The sequence below is a fragment of the Micromys minutus genome, assembly GCF_963924665.1.
Source record: "Micromys minutus genome assembly, chromosome: 24".
Taxonomy (NCBI): Eukaryota; Metazoa; Chordata; class Mammalia; order Rodentia; family Muridae; genus Micromys; species Micromys minutus.
The window spans coordinates 10382081-10409946 of NC_137959.1; the positions used below are offsets into that span (position 1 = coordinate 10382081).

A 27866-nucleotide genomic window follows, 5' to 3' on the forward strand; every position below is an offset into this window, starting at 1 on the left:
GTGGGCAAACATATCTAACCAGGGGCTAGCAAGTAGCTGAGAACACAGAAGACATCCTGTGGCTGGACCTGTAACCCCAGCTCCATGATCTAACACACTCTCTTCTGACCTTCCAGGTATTGTTATGCATGTGTTGTGTGTGCATTCACACACACACATTTTTTTAAAGATCTATGTTTTTAAAAAGTCCTTAAACAATGCCTAGGCAGTTTCGCCTAGGCAGCTGTGTGATTTCCACCCAGGCTGGGGAAGGATAAAGAGGGAGCTACTGACAGAGTGAAGGGTTAACCCCCACACTGGAAGGTCAGAGGGCAAGAATTCGGAATGACTTCATGGCTGAAACACTTTACAGACTTCACTAGGACAAAAAGCTACATCACACTATTTAATCTACTCACTTTCAATATTAAGGTTTATTTTTTTTTTCAGGATGAAGTAACAGTTTAAATAATTACCAGAATTATGTAGAAATGGACATTCATTCAGACAAAACATCACTGTGTTCACAAGTAGCTAAGAAATATTTTGAAATTTATATAATAAATATATCTGTGTTTAGGTTAACAGGCACCATATTGATAACAGAAAGTTTTTTAAAACCAATAAATAAACATTCAAGAAAACAAGGTGTTTACATCTGAAATATGACACAGCCTTAAATGCTTTTCTTCATATAGCACCTAAATTTCCAAACTGTCTAGAAAGTTTCTGAAAATATAACTCCTACCTTAAATCATTAAAATAGCGCCCAAGAAAAGGTCAATTGAAGACAGAATTTATAATCTATATTCGTAATTCTCCATTCAATAAAATATCAATTACCAATGTATTAAAGTCAATGGAGTGCATGTATGCAGTGTGTTAATGGTGAAAGCCCAGGATACATATATTTATAGTCATTCTCCTGACAGGACGTAAGACACTGCATCTCTGCTGCAGACCTGAAAACTACAAGCGAGTCGGCTGCTCTGGCTTGTGTGCTTTCACGACACTCCGGTCCCTTCCATCTGTAGATATCCTGCCAGTTTCTGGGGCTTTTCTGGTAGTTTTGTTTGTTTTTGTAAATACATTTAGTAATACCCAACACAAAACACTGATAATAATCCTTGGTAAACAAGGAAATCCCAGCAAAGTCTAAACCCACAGCTTTGCTCCCCAAGTGCGGCAACAGACTAGAAAACAGAGAAAGCAATCAATGGCCCTCATTCATACAGTCTGCGAGCTCCTGAGAATTCACGACTGTCTGAGAATTGGCTGATGTAATCCTCAAGAAAGTGGCAACAGAATTTGAAGACAAATATCAGAGAATAAGTCTTTGATTGATAATTTTTCTATTTATTTCTGCCAAGGCAACTGAAAACACGAAAGCCTTCTCATCTGAGAGGTTAGCATAGATGTCAATTTCCTTTTCCTGTTTTTCTGTGGAAAGAAAAGGGCAAAGGTAAATACAAAGGCAGCAGGTGTAGTAGCTTAAAAACAGTTTGGAGGCTCTCAGCATTTAAATGACAAATATATGTAATGCTATAATAGAATTCCATTATGGTGAAACCTTTAAAAATGACACAAGGAAGGTTTGAAATGAAGACTAAGTAGAAACTATAATTCTATAGTTCCCTGTATTATATAATTTCTGCAAAAATCTCATATTTTCCTTTTCCTTCACTAGCATATGCTGTCTTGGTCAAAAGTAAGGTTTCTACCATATCTGAATATACTAATAACTGCACACCAGCCTCACCCACAGAAAAAAGAATCAACTTGTTAATTGTTATTTTTTCTCTACCAATAACAAAGGCAAAGCATGTTCAAAGCAGAAAATTTGAAAATTAAATTTTATTTTATTAAATTAAAGAAAACTCCCCTGTAGTCATAAGCCAGCTCAAACAACATCTTTGTGCATATGTTCCAATTTTTTTCCATATTTTACAATTTTTGTTTCAATGTTTTGCTATCTGAATCAAAAAGGTATATATAAAATTTGCTCAATTCATTCTGGCAAAATTTTGTTTAAAAAAAAAGTATCCCTATGTTCACGTCTCTTAATTTCCAACTACTTTCCCCTCAGTTGCTTCTAACTGCTTTTATAAAGACAAATCTGTATGTAATGTACAATGCTCCTTTGAGTTTTCTGCATTATTTTCTACTCTAGAAAATTAGTATTTTACTGTTTTCTTTAAAGATGTATTTATTTTATATAAATGAATGTTCTATCTGCATATACACCTGCAGGCCAGAAAAGGGCATCGGATCCCATTACAGATGGTTGTGAGCCACCATGTGTTTGCTGGGATTTGAACTCAGGACCTCTGGAAGAGCAGTCGGTGCTCTTAATCACTGAGCCATCTCTCCAGCCTGTATTTTACTGTTTTAAATGTCATATTTCCACCTCAAACACTGTTTATCCCTTCATCTTTTTATATTTAAATCTCAATTTTAGCAACGTCAGTTTTCAATGTCTACATTACCACTGTGTAATTTACTTTTCCGAAAGCACCATTGTTTTCTCTGAAGAATCCTACTTAACCCTGTGTATGGTGTATGTGTATGAACTTGCAAATGTGCACTTGCACATGCCAAGTGTGCACTGTGACACTGCATACAGGTAGAGGTCAAGGAGAGCCTGCTCTCTCTTTCCATGTGGGTAGGCAGGAGGCTGGAAACAGGCCTCAAGTGATTCTTTCATTTGCTTAGTGGTCATTCCCAACTCTACTCAAACTTGCCTATAGTTGTACAAATATTTCAGGATGTTCACATTTTTTTATCTTCATGAAAAGGTCTCTTCAAGTCTCCTCATCTGCTACATCTGAAGTGGCTGCTCTCCAGGCTCACAGGACAATTGTCATCCTGTGGTCCTTCAAATGGAGATTCTCTTCATGGCTCCAGGTGGCTGTCCTTTGTCTTAGATCTAGTGTTGTCTTGGCTCTTCTTCATTGTGGGACATGAATCTTCAGTGGCTCCCTGAGAAAGGGGGATGGGTAACATATTTTCTGATATTCAAGGTTTCAAAAAGTATCATTAGTCTATTTTTCACAGTAAGTTGCAGTCTGGTTGAAAAAGATTTGTATTTCCCCTTAGAATTATTAATGAAATAAATTGTCTTCTGACTACTGGTATCAGGGCTGTGAAAATCCAAATCTTTTTTTGTTATTTTTTAAATTACTGCTAAATTTACTGGCCATGAGATAATGTGCAAACCCTTTGGAATCTGAATGTGTTCTGACAGATGCATATGTTAGTGAGCCGTGTGCTGGTCTGACTGAAAACTACTCCTAACCTTGGCATGTGAGCATCGGTTCCCAGTTGGTTTGGAGAGGTTTAGGGAGGTCTTGTAATGGAAGTATGACCCTGAGATGTCAAGGTTTTGTCTACTTCCTTTGTATTCATTGCTTCAAGCCTGCAGGTAAGGATGTGAGCTCTGCATCCTGTGCCTGCCACACTTCTTCCCCATGATGGACTCTTACCATTCTGGAAGCCTAAGACAAACAAGTTCTTGTCTGTGGTGTTTCAGTCATGGGGTTTTATCAAGGCGACAGAAAAGCACATGCTACAGGAACTCCCTCATGCTACAAGATTGCCTGTGTTCCTTCCCAGTCAGCCTCCCTACGCACCGCAGTCATCTCTAACACAATAGATTGTTTTTTCTTAATAGTCACACATTCTGCATGGTTTCTCTTCTGTTCACATGGAAGGAGCCAGTTCCTGGGCGGCAGCACACAGCGCTCGTTCAGATATTCTGATTCATCTTTTTGTCTAAAATAAAAACCTTGGCTCTTTTTTTTTTTTTACAGAGTGATGATATACCTTGTTCTGACTTTTAACCTCCCACTGGACTGGGGATTTCACAGGCCTTTTTAGTGTCTTTCAGGTTTGGAAAGATTTCTGGAATTCATCAACAGTTTCCTTGTCTTCTATCTTCCACAGTTTTTTCTGAAACTACTTCGAGATGTCAGGCTTTCAAACTGGTCCTTCAAGTTTATCTTCTCCATCTCTTCCTATTTGAATACTTGCTGAATTCTTTCTTCAGCTTTATCTTCAAGTTTTTCATGTTGTGATCCGTGTATGCATTGTCCTCCAGTATTTTAAAGTCAGTATTTGGCTATTTTCTAGTGTATTTTTGCCTTACAAGTGCCGCCTTGCTCCTTTATTCCTGGGCAGCCTTTTTTTTCTTATTAAGAATGTTAACATTTGTTTCCTTTCCTTGGAGAAAAAATTTTCTTTTCCAATTGTCTTCTTTTGATTTATTCTTCACCTTTTCTACTAGATGATTTCTTCTAGAGACCTTTGTCATTTCTGGTGATTTGTTCTTATTTAAAAGTATAAAAAGCTGATATGTAAAAATATATGAAACCTGACTGCAGATATGAAATAAGATGGTCTCCTAGACACTTCCTGTGAACTCCTAAGTAACTGTGTTTCCTCCTGGGCTTCAGTTCCCTAAGGAAGACTTTTCTTCATCTCTCTTACCTGAAATAGGAGCCCAGTCAGAGAGCTCAGGATTTACATGAAATCTAGGTATCCCTGAGCTCTCTCACACTGTCCCCCCTTTTCCTGAGCTCTCTCACACTGTCCCCCCCTTTTCCTGAGCTCTCTCACACTGTCCCCCCCTTTTCCTGAGCTCTCTCACAATGTGTCTCATCCTTGTCTCCAGGCCAAGACTGCTCTGTCTGTTCCTGTTCATAGCATTGGCTTCAAAAGCAAAGGATTTTCCTTTTCCATTTTCTAATCTTCCTATTCTTTTTTTTTAAATAGAAAGCAATAAAGCCAAATTATTTTTATACAGTACCAGGTTTTGCTTAGTTCGTGTGTTAAAATTAAATTTTAATTTAATATTAAGTTTACTTCAAGGTTTTTAAGTTCCTGAAAAGCAAGGAACAGACAGAATAAGACAGAATAAATTAAACTAAATAGCTGCTTAGCACTACAAAGCACTGCTACCTAAGTAAGAAGTCTTTCCTAGCTGTGTCACACTTAGAAAACAGTGAATTATATCAAGATGGGTACAAGTTTCATCCTCCTGCTTATAAAGTCTTATAACACTGCATTATCTACTCGCATACATGGAATGTTCAACTGCTTTTCATAGTTCAGTAGTTGAGACAGAGACTGACTATATGGACCACAAAGCCAAAAATATTTACTTCTGGGCTTCTGTAGAAAAAGTTTACTGAAGTCCCAATGTATATAAGATGTGATGGGATATGCCTATAATCCTAGCTCTTGAGAGGCTAACATAGAGGACTTGGTTAAATACCATGATGCCACCTTTTCAAAAAAAAAAAAAACAGATTATACCGTATATAACACTTCCAGAAATTTGTATCAAAAGAGAAAAAAAAAACTTCTGGGGATGTAGTTCTATGGAATACTTGCCTAGCATGCTGATGGTTCATGCTCCTGAACCAACAACTGGGGAACAATGGCTTTCTTAGGAGGCAGATGTCTGTCTGTCTGTCTCCCAAGTGCTGGGATCAAAAGCACACAGCACACTACTGTCAGCCAAAAATATTCTTACACAGAAAATATCTGAAAAATAGTCACTGTCAAATAAATTCTTCCTATATATACACACCCAACAATACAGTCTTTCTTTCTCTGCTCAAAAGCTTCCCTTCCGCATTTTTTTTCAGCTATACTGCCTTTATTCAACTGGAAACAATGTTCTATTTTCTGACTAAATACAATTTTTTGTTTCTTCTCTGAGGACTTTTCTTGCCCAGTTTCTGTTCCAAACTGTCTTTCAAATAAGATTTTCTGATGACCTCATTGTTAAATAAGTGTATTTAAATTAAGTAAATTACTCAAAGCAGCTGGAAGAATATAAGAGAAAGAAAAAAGTAAGATGACTCAGAGTTGAGAAACACCTAAGTGAAGCCTCTACACAACAGTTCATTCTGACACAAATTTTATTTCTTTAGTCACAGTATCAAGACACTTTCCATTTTGCTAAAAGCTAAAGATAGCTATATGCCAGAGAATCATGAATAATTCTGTCTCAAATAACCTTTGTATTTTTATATAAAATATTTGTATACCTAAAATTAAGCATACAAAATGCAACTAACAAATAACACATAAATATATTTAACTGAAAGTGAAATTGTGCTGGCTGAGGGTTCTAAATGAACACAAAAGGCAGCTACCCAGCCCCATTAATTGTTGGCTTCAAAGTATCAATTTTGGGGCTCACTATATCATTCTTCCTACTCTTTTGTATGTTACATTTTTCCATGATAAAACTTTTTAAAAGGTGCATCAATAATAGAAGGAGGGGAGCTGTAGTTCTAGAGAAGTCTAGAAAAAAGTTATGAGTGGAAACTGTTTCTCTAAAGAAGGAGACCTGGAGGGAGAAACAGAAGGGACAAAAAACACAAAAAGCAAAAGCTAGCTGGGGAAGAAGGAAGTACTCAAACCTCCCAAAGAGCAATTAGAAAATGCATATCAACATCAGTTTAAAAAATATATAGATAGGACTGGTGAGGTAGCTCAGTGGTTAAGAGCACTGTTTGCTTTGCTTTTCCAGAGGTCCTGAGTTCAATTCCCAGCAACCACATGGTGGCTCACAGCCATCTGTTAATGAGATCTGATGTCCTCTTCTGTTGTGTCTGAAGACAGCGACAGTGTACTCATATAAATAAAATAAATCTTAATATATATATATATATATACATATATATATATATATATTCATTTCATATCCACATATTTCAAATCCACAGTAAAAACAGTTTAAACTAACTGCTTCAAAAAAAACCAAAATAAAGTACAATAATTTTTACCGGCATCTATAAGATGTCTTAAATATACAATTATCTTTGAACTTTTTACCACAGGTTTATAACAATGTGGACTTTTACCTAATGTAGCCCTTTAGGCTTCTAAATTTGTATTTTGTTTGGAATCTAATTATTCCCTTTATCAATTTGGTATTTGGGAAGCACCAGGGTTTAATCATACCTCTCTCTTCTTCGTGTTTCTTGGCGGATGAACTTTTAGGTCTTCCTCTTCCTCGTCTGATATGATCTGAATGGCTGTTACTTCGAGATCTCTTTCTGTTTTCTAAATCTTTATTTACCGTAGAATTTATCTTCTCCCGCCTAACTCTCTCTGTTCGCCTCCTCTTGGCCTCATGCTTGTTTTCTGTACAGATGAATAAAAGTTACTTATTTCAGGGTTTCAACTATTTGCCAAGTTCTTCTCAGTGCCTTCCTTTTCCTTCCTGGCACATTCTGTATCTCTGTAAACTCTAGCCACAGTTCCCCTATGCTCACAGAGAACAATCAAACAAAGGAATTCAGACCTGCAAAGTTAGGGAAAGTCTTTTAAGAGATAACAAATGTCTTCACTTGGCAGCTTTAATTTTAGCCCCTGTCAGTTTAAGCTGCTCCACAACAACCTTTCTGCTTTTTCCATCACATTTACAAGTTAACATAGTGAAGCACATGGAAGGGGGTGAGGGTGGACCCATTGCTTCCTGCTTCTTACCTAAATTACAGAGTGAACTAAGTTTGTCAAATAGAAGCAAAACTGGCCTGAGGCATAACAAAGGTTATAATAAAACCAACCACAGAGCACCCATACAACATATTCTTAAAACACAGAAAATAAGGAATTTTCATTTAACCCACAAAAGTGATCATTGATATAACAGAACTTTGTTCCATAAATGGAGTAAACAATCCAGGAACTTTACTAATATAGTGATTTCATTACTGTAAGAGGTTACCCCCCCCCCCACCAAACAAATCAAAATGTTGAATTGAAATATTTATTTTTACTTCAATATACATCTAACTTCAAAAAACCAGAACTTCCCAATACCTTAACTTCCCAAATACCTAAAACTACAATGGTAACGGGAAAGATGGAGACTTCAGGACCAGCCTGAGCTAGATAGTGAGACTATCTTTAGAAAGGGTGGGGTTTGCACAGTGGCATATGCCTCAGGAAGGAGAGGCAGGTGGAGCTCTATGAATTTGAGGCCACCCTGGTCTACAATCAGAACAGCTGTTCAGTTTCAGAACAGGGAGAACTACATAAAGAGATCCTGTCCCTAAGAAAGGGGGAGGGCATAAATCAGTATTAATTCCCTCTACATGTCATTATTCTTGGTCTAAGACTCAAGGATACTGGATTACACAAGAATAAGTAAAGAATATTCAATCATTCCAGACTTCAAAAAGTCACCAAATATAACTGAGGACTTAAGATGTAGAATCTAATTTGAAGAGGGTTCTAATGACTATAACAGGACAATCTAAATACCAATAAAAATACAACTGTGACAAACTAAAGCATATCAAATATCCTAAAACCTCCAGTATATCACAGTAAAAGCTCACACTACTTAGACACACACACACACACACACACACACACTGTATATAATCCTATTAGTCACTTTGGTGCTTTTCTATGTCCTCCCCAGGTCCTGAATAATGACAAGTAGAGGGGACTTATTTGTTACAATGCTATGGCCTTATCTTAGGCTTAGGCTTGCTCCCATCTAGCTTGTAACTCAAGTATCTGTTTATACTGATCTAAGTTCTGCCACATGGCTGGTTACCTCTCCTCAGTTTCATACATCCAACATCTGCATCTGGGGGACGAGTCTCCTGCACCTGACTCTTTCCCAGAATTCTGTCTCTTCCCAAAACTCCCACTTCTACTTCCTGCCCTTGCTAATAGGCCGTATCAGTGGGTCCTGAAAGGCAGGCGAAGAAGGACAGAGACACAGGTTCACACAGTGCTTATAAACATGAGGCCTATATGCCTACATATACGCATGTCTACATGTATGCTACATATGCATATATACATATATATCATACCTAGACATACATATAAATAATGCTAAAGAACCTGGGTTTTTTTCTATTCAGAGCACATCATTTGGTAGCTGAAGAGCAGACAGAGAATTTTTTCATTTTCAAGTTATTAAACCTACTAAATAAGCGCTAGAACCAGAGTGTCACCAACTTTTAACTTGCACATGGGTTAAACACCAACAACTGCTAACTAATATCACTAACCGACAGACAGACATGAAGTACCAGTTGTAGTCAGGTCAAAATAAGAAGAATCTGGTCTCATGGTTTTTGGTTGTTTATCTAAGTACAAGCTCATGACCCGTTGTCTTCATAAGTCAGCTCCGAGATGCCCAAGAGCCTGCTCTCCTTTTATAGCCCCAGCCCAGTGCTCATCTGCCCACAGCCAGTGTTCTCTCAGCTCTGCAGCTGGGCTCAACACACTCAAGTCCCAGCACAATCTTCTCTGTAGTTTTAGCCTTTTGGGGGAAAACAGGCTTAGGCTGGCCACTCTGGCCACACTGTCTCTGCCATACACCACTGTCCCTGGTGTATCAAAAGTCCTTGCCCTCCTGCACTGTGTCACTTCGTAGGGTTGGCGCTTGCCACGTTTCTTGCACAAAGTCTGGCAGGTCTAAAGAATGTTTGCAGGAACAGTACCAGCATTGAAAGCCAGTCTCATCATTCTTAAATTCAACTTCCAACATCTAAAAAACAGATCACTGTGTGTGTGTGTGTGTGTGTGTGTGAGAGAGAGAGAGAGAGAGAGAGAGAGAGAGAGAGAGAGAGAGAGAGAGAGGTTTGTGGAGGGGAAACAGGGAAGGAGATAACATTTGAAATGTAAATAAATAAAAATCGGATCACTTAAGGATATGTTAGCCTACATCACTAGGATACAAACACAACGTAAAGCGTGGGGAAACAGGACGTAGACATGAGCTGGTAGGCAGGGCTCAGTGGTTTAAGTGAACATGGCGCCACAGACTCACAGCAGTGGCACTACTGGAGAATAGGTGTGGCCTTTTGTTGGAGGGAGAGGGACTCTGGGGGTGGGCCTTAAGGTTTCAGAAGCTCTCTCTTCCTGCTGCCTGATGATCCACTCCCCAGTACCATGTCTGCCTGCCATGATGATAACAGGTTAAACATCTGAGCTGTAAGCCAGCCCCAATTAAATATCGCTCTTATTAAAACTGCCGTTGTCATGGTGTCTCTTCATAGCAACTGAAACCCTAAGACAGTTGAACACTCAATATTACAAATTATCATTAATGTTTCATAATAGCACAGTGTTTTAAAGGTTTTTCTTTTAGGAATTTGAGAGACAACTTACTAAAGCACTTGTTACACAAGCATGAGGACGCAAATTTGATCCTTGGCACCATATGAAATAGGGGCACGGTGACATGTGCTTATAATCCCAACACTGGGAAAGTAGCAACAGGCTGACCCTTAAGGCTTGCTAGCCAGGTACCCTACTGCAATTAGAAAGCCACAGGTCCCATTTAAATTATCCTGCCTCATAAAATATTAATTCCAGATCCTGTGTCCTATAGCTATTTGCCCTGTTTTCACCCTCCCCACCCCAATGAAGTCACGCACCCCAGTCTGTCTCTCAGGACGAAGACCTGAGAAGCACCTGCTGTGACAGAGCAGTCAGACCAGGGACTGGGACCAGTGCAAACTTATGCTCCTGTCTACTGCCTGCTTCCATGTCCTTTGCTAGATAGGCCACACCAGGGCAGGCTCAGTCCTATGATGCAGAACTTCCTACAGCTCCCTGATGGTGGATCTCAACACAAAGCTCCCCTTTGGACCTAAGAGGCTACTAGAGCTCCTCCGAAGCATGAGTGCCGGCACTGACACGGTTTCAAAGAACTAGAGGATGGCTCCTGAGATATGATACCTGAGCTTGACCCCTGGCCTCTGGGAGCATTTGTATGCACACGCAAATACCCACATACTGATGCACATACATACACATACATTTAAAAAATCTTTTTTGAGGGAAAAAAAAAGAAAAGCCCAAATCAACTAGACACCATCATTATATTACATAAAACAAAACAGAAAAGTTTTGGTGGGAACACAGAAAAATTGAGAGCTTTTAGGCATTACTAGTAGAAATGTAAAACAGTCCAGCTCCTATGTTCTAACAACTTCTAAAAAGAATTACCAAATGTTTGAGCAATTGCATGTGTACATGGGCACATGTTCTCCCCCACCCCCCCTACCCCCCCACCCCCCCACCCCCCACCCCCCACTCCCCACCCCACCCCCCGCAGAGGGAAAGAAATGAGCTGTGGATAAACTTAACCATGTGGCTCTTAGGCAGAGACTGTGGAGCTGCAGCCTGGAGAAGCCCTGGTTAAACAGACTGACAGGCCATTCTGACGGCAGTCTGAAAGACCAAAATATTAGCTCAGCTCCCGAGTTTTCAGAGGGGAGCGAGGACTCTACTGGGAACTGGTTATAACCATATTTGTTTAATTGTGGCAAAGAATCTAGCTACATTCTACACCTATATTGAGTTGCTGAGCAAGAATGAATTCAAGAATAATGAATTAATTTGTTTCTCAAGGAAATTTCGAGTAGGGTAACATTTAGACTGCAGAAGTTCTGGCCTACAGGAGCGAGAACAAATGAAGCAGAAAGATGTAAAATTGCAGGGTTGTGAGGAAAGGAGTGTGAGCTTTAAAGTTGTAGACAATGATGACGCAGACAACACATCCCTGTCACTAGAAAGAGACCTCATACCCTGCGATGGATCAGGAAAGGAGCCAGAGGACAAGCCTCACCTCCTGAAGGTCCCATCTGAGAAAACCCAAATCCACCTGAATGGGTAAAGACTGAATTGGGGATGCCGCTGATGAGATTTGCCCAGGGAAATACTTCAGTTTCAAAGACACAGAGGTAGATACACTCACTCAAGGCGAAGGGGGTCTGGCTACACCTTAAGGGGCACGTGGTACTAGTTTTGCAGGAACAAAAAAAAAAAAAAAAAAAGCAAAACAGAAAGTGTTTGTTCCAAAAAGTCACCAAGGCCAGGAAGGGCAACAGGGTTGGATGCTCAAGGGCTTTGTTGTTGCTGCTGCTGCTGTTTTTAATTTTACAGGGGTTCAATTAAGACTCTCTTCAGTCTTTAATAGACACTTTGCGTCTGACCAGTGATGGGATTGTTAAACACTATGAAGACTTCTAATGTTACACAAATGCATTTTCCATAGTAACATGCCCATGAGCAAGCATGTAGGTGCCAAGGGCCGACTCTTGTATTTTGAATGTGAAACTCGTCCTCTAAGTCCATGTGTTTGAAGGCTGGCTCTAATGCTGTTCTGGAAGACTGTGGCTCAGTTGGGGATTATTGTGGGCTTGCCTGAAAGCTCACAGCCTAGCCCCACTTCCCATCTGTTTCTTCAACATACACTCCTACTTGCTTTTTGTCCTGATGGACAGTACCCTTAACTAAGCCCCAACAAACCCATATCCCTTGTGCTTGTCAAATATGTTGTTACAGCAGCAAGAACAGTAACTAATGCAGTGCTAGAAAACGAACAGCACCAATCAATCTGCACAGACTTATGATGGGACAATTACTGGGTTTTGGTGTGTGTTTGGGGGTAGGGTGGGTGTTTGTGTTTGTTTATTTGTTTAAAGACAGGGTTATTATGTAGCCCTAGCTGCCCTGGAACTCAAAAAAATCCACCTGTCTTTGCCTCCCCAGTACAGGGATTAAAAACACCTCACGGGGCCTAACAGAGATGTTAACAAGTTCCCACACTCTCACCTGACTCTCCTGTAAGGAAAGTGATCAGGAAACTAGCTCTGACTAATAACACAGTTAGTGGAACTGGTAAAATTTCCAGAAAGGTTTTTCTTCAAGCATAGCTGGTATGTCTCTTTACTCGATCCTCCCACTGTCTCCTGCTGGGAGCGTTAATAGGTACACACAGACGCAAACATTACCTTATAACCGAGTATGACAGTGGTTAAGAGCACTAACTACTCTCAAGTTCAATTTCCTGCAACCACATGGTGGCTCACAACCATTTTTAAAATCGATCTGATGCCCTCTTTTGGTGTGCCTGAAGACAACGGTGTACTTACATATAATAAACAAATCTTAAAAAAAAAAACAAAAAAAACAAAAAAAACTAGTATGACAGTCCCATTTTTCCTGTCCTTCACCCTGCACTACAATCACTCCCTCATCAACAGTGGTCTGTAACACTGACACACCATCCACCAAGTACACAAGACACTACAGTCACTCTCTCATCAACAGTGGTCTATAACACTGACACACCATCCACTAAGTACACAAGACACTATAGTCACTCCCTCATCAACAGTGATATGTAACACTGACAGACCATCCACTAAGTACTCAAGACACTATAGTCACTCCCTCATCAACAGTGATCTGTAACACTGACACACCATCCACTAAGTACTCAAGACACTACAGTCACTCTCTCATCAACAGTGGTCTGTAACACTGACACACCATCCACTAAGTACACAAGACACTACAGTCACTCTCTCATCAACAGTGGTCTGTAACACTGACAGACTGTCCACCAAGTACACAAGACACTACAGTCACTCCCTTATCAACAGTGGTCTGTAACACTGACACACCATCCACCAAGTACACAAGAATAACAAACAGGACAAGAAGAAGAAGGAACCTGTCCTGAGGGCAGCTCAGGAGACCGAATATCTGCCTGGGAAGTAGGAGCCTGGGTTTGACGCCAGCACCATGTGTCATCTCAGATGGTGACAGGTGGAGGAGCTGGAGGTCATCTCTGGTCACAAGGTGATCTTGAGTTGAACTCAGGATACATTCTACCCTGACTTTAGAAAAGAATTATTTTTTAAAAGATAAGTAAAAACTGCCTTAACTAGTAGAAGTCTTGAGCCTTTAATGGAAGATTTGTATGTATGCTAGGTGAGCTTCTTATTTTTAATCTTGGAGTTATCTCACTAAACCTGAAAGCACTGCAATCCAAGGAAAAGTTAAGAAAAATTAATATTAGTGTGGATGGTAGAAAATAAAATGAAATAAAATGCCACATAGTTTGGGCTTTTTTTTTTTTTTTTTTTAGAACTTTCTAGGCATGAAGCAACTTCTGAGTAACACACACACATACACACACACACACACACACACACACACACACACACTGGGTGAAGGCATGGAAAGAGAACAGAGAGACAGAATGAATGAGCACACAGTCATTTTGAGAGCATGTCAAAAAGAAATTCCAACACAAAATTGTGCAAAAGACCTAAAAATAATCAGTCTGGAGGTGAGAAAGACAGGTCACTCACTGGGTGTTCCTTCAGTTCGGTTCCCAGCACCCACATGGCAGCTCAGTACTGTTTTTGGCCTTGGGGGCACCAGGCAGGAGACGTACGTACAGGAAGATAAACCATATACATAAAAAGAAAATTTAAAAAGCAAGTTCAAGGACAATTATTACTGTTTGAGAGGAAAATCACAGGGCAGGAAGCAGGAGGAAAGAGACAGATGAGAAGTCATAGCTGGGCTTTTTAGTCGGGTCCAAGGAAACAAGCAGGTTCAGCAGTGGAATTTGGCAGGCCACTGCAGAGGATCTTTTACATGTTTACTGCCCTGAACGTTACATACTATTTATTGCCGGTTCCCAGCTGGGGTGGGGGTAAACTCCATTGATCCTAGCACTTGGAGGCAGAAGTAGGTGGATCTCTTTGACTTTGAGGCCAGCCTACTCTACAAAATGAACTCTAGCCCAATCAGGGCTACACAGTAAGACTATGTCTTTTCAAAAAAAGAGTTACTCCACCTGGGCCTGTCAATCGCCTAGCCAAAAGAACATATCCCTCAAGAAGTATGATTCACCTAAAACACATGCTAAGGAAATACGAAGACAGGCTGGAGACATGGCTCAGTGGTTAAGAGCACTGGCTCTGACCTCTTCAGAGAGCCTGAGTTCAGTTCCCAGCAACCATATGGTGGCTCACAGCCATCTGTAATGGGATCTGATGCCCTCTACTGGAGTGTAGAATGTACTCGTACATAAAATAAATAAATCTTTTTTAAAAAAGAAATAGGAAGACTAATTATGCTCTTAAGATAAACGTATGAAACTTCTTAAAAGGCACTGTCTCCAAGCAGTCACTTAACACACCTTCATCTCTCAGCCTGCTCAGTTCCAACTCAGTGTAACCTTTCCTTTACCCTTATGTCTCTTGTTCCCATGTTAACCAGAGTCCTAACCACGTCACCCTGGCATTCTGGACATGCTCACTCAGACTGACCTCCCCAAACCCCGATCCTCTGTGCAGCTTGCCTGCCGCCCTCCGCTGGCCGCTGAACCTGCTCACTTTCTTGGCCTAAAAAGCACAGGCACATCTCTTCCTCTCACCTGTCTCCTTCCTCCTGCCTGTCAAGCTTTTCCTCTCAAACACTAATAAACATAGTCCTGAAACTTGCTTCTGGGTCTGCTTTTAAACTATGTAATTAACAAGACTAAGAACCACACAAAGGGAACCTGACACCGCTCTTAGAAGCCAAGGATGAGTCTCCAGGACTACAAAGAGTGCTGGATCTCGCTCATTAAAGTGAGTTTATCATTTTGACATGTTTTTGTTTGCCTGTTGGCCTTTGCTTGTTCATGAGCAATATCAAAAGTCGATCTCAGTGGTTAAGAGCACCGACTGCTCTTCCAGAGGTCCTGAGTTCAAATCCCAGCAACCACATGGTGGCTCATGACCATCTGTAATGGGATCTGATGTCCTCTTCTGGTGTATCTAAAGACAGTGACAGTGTATTTATATATAATAAATAAATAAATCTTTTTTTAAAAGTTGTAGATTACACATTTATCCTTCTCTCTATAAAAACTAAGGTAGTCATTTGACTGAGCTTAACAGAAATATCCACCCACCGAAAGCAAACAAGTAAAATGTAATGAACTCCCATTTTAATTGTCTTGAATATTTTTTCCCTCACCTTTAAAGGAAGACTTATGGACTAAATCTGATTTAGAATACGTTTATATTTTCTTCTACTTTATAGTTAAAATTCTAGAAAGGAAAAAAAGATACAGCCAGTAACTAACTGTAAAATGATACTTCTGATGACAATCTACATCTGGAAACAAACTGAGTTGATTAACAACTCCTCCAGGGAGAGTGAGATGGCTCACTAGGGAAGAGGACTGGATCCCTGGAACCCACATGGTAAAAGGAAAGAACCAATTTTGGCATGTTGTCTTACCCCACCTCCAACATGTAAAGCCATGACACCTGTTCCCCATACACAAGTAAGTAAGTGTAGGTTTGGTACAGATAATAATTATAAGAAACAGTTTTCTTGAATTCCTCTCTTAAAGAAATATCTTCAGCACTGGGTGTGGGGAAAGGACTGTAACTGCTAGCTAGCACTTGGAAGACTGGAACCAACCATCCTGTGCTAACGCCATGCTCTAGGCCAGCAAAAGGTACATGGAAATATCCTCAATTTCAGGCTTAACTGCAAAGCTTTTTGGAGGAAGGGGAGAGATAGCTCTGTGGGTAAAGATGTTTGCTGCACAAGCCTGACAATCTGAGCTTCATCCCTGCACCCATGCTGGAAAAAAAGCAGACTCCTGAAAACTACCATCTGACTTCCATGTTCCATGTCGCACATGGGTGCCAGCACACATACACGCACACAAAAGAGTAGTAACAAAATTTTAAACCCAAGGCCTGTATATGCAAGACAGGCATTCTCCCACTAATCTCATCTCTACCCCTGCAACTGCACTTCAACTTAGAAATGAAATCCTCAGGGCTGGAGAGATGACTTGGGGGTTAAGAGCACTGGATGATCTTCTAGAAGTCCTGAGTTCAAATCCCAGCAACCATATATATATATAGTGGTTCATAACCATCTATAATGAAATCTGGTGCCCTCTTCTGGTGTGCAGGCATATATGCATGCAGAACACAGTATACTAAATAAATCTTGGTTAGGAGAGGGAGCATCTTCATGGAAGCAAGGGGATGGGGAAGGGATGGGAAGGGGAAGGGGATAACATTTGAAATGTAAATACAGAGAATAGCCAATAAAAAAAAATTTTAAAGTAAATAAATATTTAAAAATAAAATGAAATCCTCAATTAATAACATTATTAGAATATTATTTTATGAGTACAAGTGTTTTGCCTTCATGTATTTCTATGTACCACATGCATACAGTGCCCCCAGAGGCGAGAAGATGGTGTTAAAGCCCTTGGAACCAGAATTACAGATGTTTGTAAGCCTCATATGGAGCTGGGAATTGAACCCAGGTCCTCTGGAAGAGTAGCCAGTGCTCTTAACTGCTGATCCATCTCTCTTACTTTTTAAAATTCTTATCTATTTCTACAAAAACAAAATCAAAAACAAAAAACCAAAAAAAAAAAAAACTGCAAAACATATCTCATTTAGAAATATGTCAAAGAATAACTGCCTACAGTTCTAGGTTCCTGCACAAAACAATGTCCTTTATTATTATATTTATTCTATGTGTTTTGTGTGCATGTGCGCACACAAATGTGCTATGGTGCAGGGCAGAGGACAAGTTATACAGCTGGTTCTTTCCTTCCACCACATGGGTCTGGGGATCAAACTCAAATTGGCAGGCTTGGAGACAAATGCCTTTACCTAACACACTGAGCCCTCACTGGCCCCGATCATGACTTAACACACCTTTATTTATAAGACTTATCTCTCTTCCTTTCACCAAAATTAATTTCAAACTTTTAAAAATTCCTCGCTTTATATAACAGATCATTTATATCTATTTTCAATCCCTTGCTGAGGGATGAGACTAAAGGTGTGTGCCACAATGTAGCAGTGCTCTGAAAAGTTTTCCATGGTCAGTGCACAAAGATTATCATCATTCTAACTAGTACATACTGTTCTCTAAATGATGTACCCTATTTTAACTAAGACCTACTCATGACATATGGTTGTTAACATTTGCAATTACAATATGTTGCCTTGAAAATTCACATAATCCCTTGTGCTTATAAACAATTACATGCCTATTCAAAAAGAACTCCAGATATTAGGTTAGGTACTAAAAACGTCTAACTAGCTTTAAGACTGTACTATAAAAGGCTTGGCCTAGTACTATTATAAAGCTCCGTGCTTTCCAGTGAACACTGTGCAAGGCAGATTAACTGACTAGAGCGTCAGTGATTGTGGAGATGGGAAGGCTGCAGGTCCACAGCCTAACTACCATCTATCCTTCTGACTAGCAGTCATTTGGACTTCATTAATGGTCTGCTAGCTTCCACTGAGCGGAAGTCTCAGTGTCGTCAGATAACATCAGGGATTCATCACAAAGCCTTCCTACTTGACTTTATCCACCTACATTCCTTTCTCCTGGCATATTTGAAAAGGGCCTTAATGTGTAACTTTTTTTGTTCTGTTACTTTTTAAATTTCATCAAGCTGTTACCGTTCTGAAACATGGAATGTGAGGTAACCTAAATCTGTTCCTGGGCCATCTCATATTTGGCATCAGAATAAATTCTCTCTGCTTTTTAGATGAATTATATCTTTGTAGTCACCATACATATTTTGATATGTTCGTAAAAACATAGAATAACTATAATTGAAAACAGTACATAGATTTTTAGCAAGCTAGCAGCATCATATACAATGCAATGACTCCAGTAGCAGGTACTCATGCAAAGCAAATAAAATGAACCCAAAAGAACTGTCCCAACTTCTGTGTTTACTACAATATTACTCAATCATAAATCAACCCAACTGCTCATCAACAGATAAACTGGCAAAGAAAATCACACACACACACACAGAGAGAGAGAGAGAGAGAGAGAGAGAGAGAGAGAGAGAGAGAGAAACAGAGAGACAGAGAGACAGAGAGAGACAGAGAGACTGAGAAATAGATACACACTGACACACCCTAGCACGCATGAATATTGTTCAGCTACTAAAATTAAATCCTAGCATCTGTAGCAATGTGACAGGACCAGAAGAGAAAAGAGTTGCTCTCCTTGTTGCAGCACAGTGGCCTGAGCAGCAGGCAGTAGGGGACAGCGGTCCTGCAGTGAGGGAGCAGGGAGCATTAGCAGTCGGCTGGCCTTTCCTTCCTAGTCTAGGACCCCAGCCCAACAGAACTGTGTTGGGCAGATTCAGGGTGGATCTTTTCTCCTCAGCTAAACCTCTCTGGAAAACCCCTCAGACATGCTCAGAGACATGTTTCCTAGGTGATTTTTAAGTCCAATAAAATTGACAATGAAGATTAATCATCACAAAGAACATCACATTAAGTGAAATAAACAAAGAACAGAATAATGTTGTCACTCATGTTTCCAGAATAATGGTTATGGGATGACACAAAGGAAGGAATAAAAATAGGTTAAGTAACATGTACCCAGAGAAAATTTGACAGAAAGAATTAATTTTAGCATTCTGTAGGTAGTCTGGTAACTACAGTCTATAATAACTTACAACAGATTTCCAATAACTAAAAGAATCTGGAAGCTCCCACACCAGAAATAATAAGTGTCTGAGAAAATGCAAATGCTAAAAGCCCTGGCCACTACACAGTACAGGCATGATGATACAAATTCTTGTGCTATACCTGCCCCATAAATATTTACAAGTATTATGCATTAATTACATTTTTCAAGTGTACTTCTTAAAATTCTCTATATACTATGGACTACCAAGATAACTCTCTGCTTTTTTAAAAATCTCATGTGTGTATTTGTGCACATATGTGCTTATATGTATGTGTGTGAATACATGTATGTGCTCAAAAGAAGACCAGAAGATATCCTCAGGTTCATTCCCAGGAAGACCATCTACCGCTAAAAAAAAAAAAAAAACAAACTCAGTCTCAGATAACCCAGGTTGGCTTCAAGTTTACCATCTACCAGTGGAGGCCAGAGGACAACCAATGGATGCGTTCTCTCCTTCCACCTCCCATGGTTCTGGGGCCTGAGTTCGTGTCTTCAGGTTCATCCATCCTCTTTACCCACTGAGCCATCTCTCCAGCCCCTTATTTACTCTTTCTATCTTCCAAGAATGTTCCCCTGGTTATCTCAGCTACCTCTTCCTCCTACTCAAGCTTCATCTCAGAAGGGACAAACAAAGGTGGCCTCCAATCACATAGGATGCAACTCATTTCAATTTTCTAGAAATCATAAGGTGGCTATTTTCCATTTATCTCTTCACTGTCTACCACACACTCCTGAGAATGTAAATTCCATGACAGCAATCAATCAGCAAGTCTTCATTAGGAGTTGGTGCTTATACAACTTACTCTTGCTTATTAATTTTTGAGACAGTGTCTGCTATGTAGCCTTGGCTAACCTGAAACCCATAGACATCTGCCTACCTTTGCCTCCCTGAATGCTGGGATTAAAGGCATGCACCACCAGGCCAACTTACTCTTACTTTGAACTCATTGTTCTAGTTTTATCTTTTAATAATTATGCCTATTAAAAGTTGTCTACATTAACAGGAAAGAAACAAGTCTAAGCAAAATTATTTTCTAAATATTCTCAAGCATGAAACTGTGACTCCCAATAAAAAGTCCAATCATACTGAACCAAGTTACATTTTTCTAGACACTACTTTAAAAAAAACAAACCAAAAAAAAAAAAAAAAAAAAAAAAAAAAAAAAAAAAAACCTTTACCCTTCATTTAAAAAAAAAAAAAAAATCTTCTCTTTACAACAACAAACGGAAACCACTGCAGAAACCACAACCAATTAAAATGCAGGGCTGTGGGACCCAGTCCCAGATGATACACGTGCAATGTCACTCCTGAACCTTAGACTGGAAATCACTGAGGAAAGGGGTACAGAAAGAGTGGGGGGGGGGGCAGGAGAGATGGCTCAGCAGTTAAGAGCACTGACTGCTCTTCCAGAGGTCCTGAGTTCAAATCCCAGCAACCACATGGTGGCTCACAAACATCTGTAATGGGATCTGATGCCCTTTTCTGGTGTGTCTGAAGACTGCTACAGTGTACTCACATATACAAGAATAAATAAACCTTAAAAAAAAAAAGAAAGAAAGAGTCTAAGAGCCAGAGGAACAGGGAGACTGCTTTGAGGGTGTGTCTCTTAGAAATGTCAGAAACCACACCCATAAAGTCTCTCCAGTACAGCTTGCCTAAACAAGACTTGGATAGGGATGAAACCAGCAAATGTGCTCACATGGAAAAGGAAGTTCATGTGGCCTCACTGCAAAGCTAAAAAATACTGAGAGAAATCGTACTCAAGGAGGGGCACATCAATTAACTACCGATCTAGCATCATACGGTTAGCTCAGAAAACACATACATATACATACAATTAGCATTATATGGACTCAGCAGGATGTGCTTCTATATTTAGGAATACCCCCCCCCCACACACACACACACAAATAAAGAGAAAGAGGTCAGTCATTTGAGAAGAGACTGTATAGGGAGGGAGTCAGGGGAGGAAAGGGAAGAGGGAAATGATGTAATTATAATCTTGAAATACAAACAAAAAACTTCAGTTATTACAAATTTTACCAGCATTGTGAAAAGAAAGAAAAATAAAGCCAATGGCCCACCAAAAGGTGAAGTGTTAAGGGTATATCCATGTTACCCAAATAAGGAACTTAAGCAAGAGACAGGAATGTAAATGTTAAACACTTTGTTCGATAACAGAGGTCAGACAGAGACTCTCACAGTGTGACTCCACTGACAGGACAGAAAGGAGGAGTGGCAGTGGGAGACAGTGGGAGACAGTGGGGGACAATGGGGGACGATGGTGCTGACAGACTGGTGCCCACATGTCAGAGCTCATCAAATGACAGACTAGGAGCTGTCCTACACTAAATCAACACCAACTATCATTCCTATTAAGCTATGTTTAATGTCTTTAAGACAATTTTAAATAGATAAAAATAAAATTAAAACTATTACCTACTACCAATATTATAAGGAAGTTAAGGTTTATGTGAAATGAACCAATGTCACAAGTTGAGTTTCAAGAGCTAATGTTGTGTTTGATTTTCACAATTACCTGTAGACGGTGGTGATTTCTCTGAATGTTTTGCATTTAGTAGTTTTCTGCTAATAAATATATAACCACAGGGACATGATTTACATGCAACAGGAATCTGCAGGGAAAAAAGAAAAACTAAGTCAGTCTTCTTCCATTGTTAAACCCTCAGTCCTTACAGTCTTACAGCTGGAGAATGAACCAGCTGAAGGGCCACCGGCTAAACTGACACCTCTGCCTGAGAGTTACCGGTTCGCAAATGCTCATTTTCCTAATGCTTACAACGCCTGAATATCTGTGATGTCAGTGTCCTAAATACTAAATTCGATGTGCCCAACAGAAAACCTTGACAGATGAGGCCAGGGGGAGTTAGCTATGACAAAAGGCAGTGTTTCCTAAACTGTTAACAGTGACAGCAGTTTATAGCAAATTGAGGAGAAGAGGGTGGTTAAGATAAACAGAAAATTGTGAGGCCCCACTGAAATAACAAGATTGAAAACTGAAAAAGTAGATCAGCCGTGTGTCCCAAAAGGAAGAATCAAGAAATGGACCCAACCAACTACTGATCATGAGTAGAACTCAGACAACTGAGGGCTAATGACAGACAGGAGAAAAAACACTTCTACTTTTGCATTAAAGCACTGAACACTGGATGTTTTTCATTTGTACAGATTTATTACTATTATTATTGTTATGTGTAGGAGACAAGTGGGGCACTGGGGAGTTTATTCTTTCACCCTGCTTTTATTCCATTTCAAACTCAAGTTATAGAACTCACATTCAAACCCCTTCACCCACTGAGCCAAGTACCTCAGCTGCCCTGAATTTTGCTTTATTGAAGGCAGGGTCTCTGGTGGGCCCAAACTGACCTTGCTGTTTGGCGGAAAGCTACCCTTGAATTGGGGATTTTTCTGCCTCTACCTCCTTCCCATACGCTGCGGTTAAAAGCAAGAGTCACCAAGCCCAGTACAACACAAAACCTTTAATTTACACTTAAAAGACAACAATCAGGCATGCAAGTAAGATGGCTTGCAGGTCTGATAATCTAAGTTCAACCGCAAGAGGCAGGAGAGCCAAGTCTCAAGAGTCCTATTCTCTATACATATCTGGGAGCAGCTGTACACACACACAATTAACTAATTAGCTAGTTAGTTAACAAGGGAGAGGAGAAGGGCAGGACCTGATGTCAGGACTATAATCTTAGCACAGAAGACTGAGCCAGGGTCACAGTGTCAAGGCCTGCCTGTGCTACACAATCAGTTCAAGGTTAACTGTAGGCAGCCTGCTTAGACACTGTCTCAGAAAGTAAAAAGTTAGGAATAGCTCAGTGGTAGAGTACTTGCCTGGTATATACAAGATCCTGAGTTCAACATTTAGTACTAACAAAGGAAAAATAAGAATTAAAATAATATCATATAAACTACTTCTATAATTAACAGGTAAAATTGGATTTGAGACCCAGGTACACACTACCTAGTCTCACTGATAAAACGATTTCCTTTAACAAGCTCCACTCAAAATACCTTTCTATGTCTACACTAAGTCATTCTAAAGTCCTGTTTAAAAATGGAGTGTTCCTCTCAACTTCTGCTCCAGAAATTTAAAACAAAAACACTGCACTCAGATCCTACATAAAAAAACTTCAGGCAGGTTAAACAACTTGAACAATTTTAGTCTCATTATATTACAGCACTAGGGGAGTTGTAAAAATGTACTGACACCATTAATTTTCATTTAACATTAAGATAATAATTTAAATTCTAGCGCTAAACTTTTAAGTTTTTACTGAGAAAAAAATCCAAAGTATTGTTTACTAGGATTTATTATTTACCAATTCATTCTTTGAAAAATATTGTTTAGGTTGTATGTATATTTTAAAGAGAAAAAGAAAAAGGAGGGTCAAGCGACACATTTGTTCAGTGTCATATTGTTGGTGACGACTAGACCACATCTAACTACTAGAGCACGTCTAGCACAAAATAAACATCCCATAAACACTGTGGGTGAGGAAAATCCTGTTAGCTATGAAATGGTGGCACTGCTACAGTCTGCAAACAAGGTTTGAACTTGAAATCATCCAGGACCAAAAAATAAATTAAATAAAATAAAAGTTTCTTAAATGTTATCCCCCCCCCCCCAAAAAAAAAAGAAAAAGAAAAAGAAAAAGAAAAAGGACTGGGCAAAAACCAGTAAAGAAAATTTATTTAGAAATCTCATTATTTTTGCTTTCTGGGGTTTCAGTTACCCAAGGTCAGTAAGAAGGATAAAAATGGCAAAGGATATTTAGAAAGAAATTAGGGTTGTCGATGCAAAGACACAGCACTTGTGTCAAAAGAAGAGTTAATTCTGGAGCTGAATATGAGAAACCAAGGCCTAGGAACAGATTTAGGTTACCCCCAAATTCTATGTTCCAACATGAAAGCAGTTCCATGAAGTTTTATATAACAGAACAAAGAGTCATAGATCAAAGCGATTTCCAAATGCACTGGTGGGAACATTAAGTAGGACGCAGACAGCAAAGCACAGAACCCTTCGCTATAGGCCTCAGATGCTGTCTGATGAGCCTCTCAGCCTTTTGATTGGTGGAAAATTAGGGTTTTTAGTTAATTCATCCCGAAAGCTTTTTATCTTTTCAGATTTAGTCTGACACAGAGAGAGGCAGGGAATGGCGCTGGCTGTGGACTAAAGATAGCTCAAGTGGTAATTGGGCCTGCAACATTCCATCCTTTCCACAGGAGCCGCGGTGGACGGATTCTTTTCAGGAACTGTTCGTTCACAAGACATCACAGAACTTTCATTAGAACACATTGGTCTAATTGCTTGTGCCTAATTTATGAATTTCATTATAGGTGCATACATATGCAAAAACACAGTACAGACAGGTTTAGCACTGTCTGAGACGTCAAACATCTATCTACTACAGGTCTTAGAATGCGTCTGCCCAAAATAAGGGAGAGCACTACGGTTCTTTAAGGATAAGCAGATCAGACACCCACAGCACATGCTTGCTAGAGGTGACATACATGAAAAAACAGTGCACTGCTTTTAAAAATCAAAGGAAAACCAAAAACGAACATGAAAAAATAACAGAAAACTGCCAAATACCTTGAACAGTAACACACCCAAAACAGTTTGGTAATTTTCCAGTCAGTGAACAAGACCTCCATGAAAACAGAAAGCACAACGTTTAGAAGTTATAAAACTATGTGTGCTTTTTTAAGGGCCCACATAAGAGATATTGAAAGCTGCTGAAAATCTGGCAGCTTGCTTCCCTGTGCCAGTGTTTTAAATCCAGGGCATGTGCCTGTCTAGTCAACTGGAGAAATCTTGCTATAAAGCTTGGACCCTGATGTTTCTAAGCTATGATCTAATTCAATAGTCATGAAATAACTTCGAATCTCGGCAACAGTCTAGTGTTTTAACGAGTTACCTGCAATTGTAATTTTTCTCGTTTAAAACTAAAAGTGTCTATTTTTTAAGTAATTAGAAAGCTAAAATTAACCTATTACTTTCTTCAACTCAATTATTATTTATATATGTTAATATATACTAATATTAATATAGTAATAACATATACTATGATTAATATACATAATGTCTACTATAATTAATATATATTAATGTATATAACATATAGCAACAAAGGACTCAAGGCCCTGGTTTCGAACCCTACCATTGGGAAATCACCAAAAATGCATTTGTTATCACGCATATTCTCTTCCGTATTAAGAATATAAGACAAAACAAACCAAAACCAATTTACTAGTTTCTAAAAGATTAAACGTGTTCACTTTCCAAAATTTACATAATGAATCCCTAAACCCCACTGGTATTTCCAAGTAAGGCTTTTCCAAAGATAATTGAGTTTAAGTGAAGTGGGATGCTCCTGATGGGATTAGTGACCTTAATGAGACCAGAGCAGTCACTCTGCCACAGGAGACCGGACTCCAAGAAGTCAGCTTAGCATCTACAAGCCAAGAGAATTCTCACTAGAACACAACCTGGCCTTGAGCTTCCTTCAAACCTGTGACAAAACAGGTTAATGCTGATTATTATATCCAGCCTGTGGCATTGTATTATTGCATCTAAAACAAACCAAGCCACAGCTGATTCTACAGGAAGGAATGCATGTGGAGCCTGGGAAACAGCTCAGCAGGAAAGAGCATCTGCTGACAAATCTCAATTCCAACCCTGTGAACCTTACTAGAGGGAAGCAGAGAGCACACTGCCCCAGGCTGTCCTGACTCCCAGGACCGAACACAAATGGCTACAAAAATAAAATGGAAAAGAGAGTGTGTATTGTATTTCAGGTGAATGTCATCTTTCTAAGTAAAACCCTGATTTGTTCAGCTGTCTCAGGGGCTCCTAGAAACTAAGGTCTTTTGCTCTTCCTTTAATCAGGGTGTTTTTAGTCATTAGTGGGTTTATGACTACACATGTAGGTGTGAGCACCACAGCACAGATGTGGAGGTCAGAGGTTAACTCTGCCTCCAGTCCTCTCCGTCCACCTTTCCAAGGGTCCTAGGGATCTAACTCAGGCTTGAGCACCTTTACTGGCTAAAGTCGTCTCACTGGCCAATAACCAGGTATCAAAAACAGATGTTTTCCCCCAAAAGATTGTTTTATGCCAAGTAAAACAAGGAACTTGTGCCCTACAGAAACAGGACACAATTCATAAGGTATAAGCCTTAACTGAAAGTTATTTAAACATCGAAGTAATCTGCCAACAGACATCACAAAGTCCAAGTTTGTTAAAATTTAGTTTGGTGGAAAGAATGAATGTAACCCTCCACTTTGGAAAACATGACTTTTTATATTCAGACTGGTTACACTCTATCAACTAGACTTACACAACTTCCCATGGTCAGCATTTTTTAACACTGCCTATAAATCATACTGAATAAAAATATAACTTTTTTGTTAAAAGATTTTAATAAACCTACAAGAACGCGCCCTAAATACATTTAAATCGGATTATTTTAAGTCTCCACCCATTTCAAATTACTTCAGAGAGAAGGAAGGGGGGAGGGGAAGAGAGAGGGGTAGTCATTTTAGGAAGACTCAGGAAAAAGAAGTCTACCCAGTTGTTCTGCATGCCGGCATGGAGGGCCTAAGGGTGGTTTTAATTGAGCGAGTTTTTGTTCATCACACTGTAATTAGGCGTACTTAAATGTAGGAAAGAAAAATGATTTTTTAAATGGCGACTATAAATATGATTTTAAACTCACGAACCCGCATATTTTTTAAAAAATGTCAAATTTACAACAGTAAATAGTACGAGTGGGACGGGGAACAGTCAGAGAGGAAGAGCCTTAACGCCGACTTTATTCGAACCGGGTTCCGTTAGCAACGTAATGGAAGGACTAGAAATCACACATCAAAAGTGGTTGGTTTTTTAGCAGCGTTCCGGAAGTCCACAAATTTGCAAAAAGTTAGCACCATTGCTGTCCTTTTGTCTGCTTTATGCTGCCACCCAGGTGGCGGGGAGCGACAGCTGAGAGGCAGCAGCGCACGCTCCCCAACCGCGAACAAAGCCATCCGGGACGGCAGGGGTCCGCGGACGAGCCCGGGACGAGAAGGGGCAGCGCCCGGTCCCCGCTCCCAGGCCCCCGCCGCCCGCGGGCCGCCGCGCACCGCCAACCGCCGCCAGCAACGGCCACCCGCCCTGCCCGCCCCGCCCGCTCGCGCCGGCCCGGCCCACCTGTTGGTCGCACTCGGGGCACGATTTGGTGGCCATCTTCACTTTCTTGGCTCGAGTTGCAGACATGCTCCCCTCCTGAGCAGCTGTGGAAGCAGCGCCGTGGCTCCGCTGCTCCACACAGCGAGTCCTCACTCCAGTCGCGACCCGGCCGTGGAGGCGCGCGTGCGCGTGCGCGGGGCTGCGTGCGGGTTGGAGGAGGGGGGCACCGGGGCCCTTCTTTGGAAGTCCCATCGCCACGCCCTCTAAGGCAGCGGACCGCTCGGGGGCGGGGCTCCAACGAGACTCCACCAACCAACACACAGGTGGGCCGAGCCGTGGTGCTGGGCACGCCCTCTTAT

At 40.2% G+C, this 27866-nt stretch overlaps 1 protein-coding gene across 1 annotated transcript; it reads right to left on the reverse strand.

Annotated features, from left to right (window-relative positions):
* Window positions 1–399: 399 nt before the first annotated feature.
* Window positions 400–27667, reverse strand: LOC308436334 (UPF0547 protein C16orf87 homolog). Its single transcript, XM_080937213.1, has 4 exons — window positions 27529–27667; window positions 21849–21945; window positions 6955–7137; window positions 400–1419 (listed from the first exon to the last, which is right to left on the reverse strand). The coding sequence occupies exons 1-4, from the start codon at window positions 27592–27594 to the stop codon at window positions 1301–1303; spliced, it is 465 nt and encodes a 154-aa protein (XP_080793339.1). The 5' UTR covers window positions 27595–27667; the 3' UTR covers window positions 400–1300.
* Window positions 27668–27866: the final 199 nt, after the last annotated feature.

Bases quoted from the DNA above. Each gene is read 5' to 3' on its own strand.
- LOC308436334 (XM_080937213.1), bottom strand. From the start codon at position 27,594: ATGTCTGCAACTCGAGCCAAGAAAGTGAAGATGGCCACCAAATCGTGC. The intron at 21,946-27,528 runs GTGGGCCGGGCC...TTTTCCCTGCAG, and splicing joins GCCCCGAGTGCGACCAACAG to ATTCCTGTTGCATGTAAATC. The intron at 7,138-21,848 runs GTAATTGTGAAA...TCATCTGTACAG, and splicing joins GAAATCACCACCGTCTACAG to AAAACAAGCATGAGGCCAAG.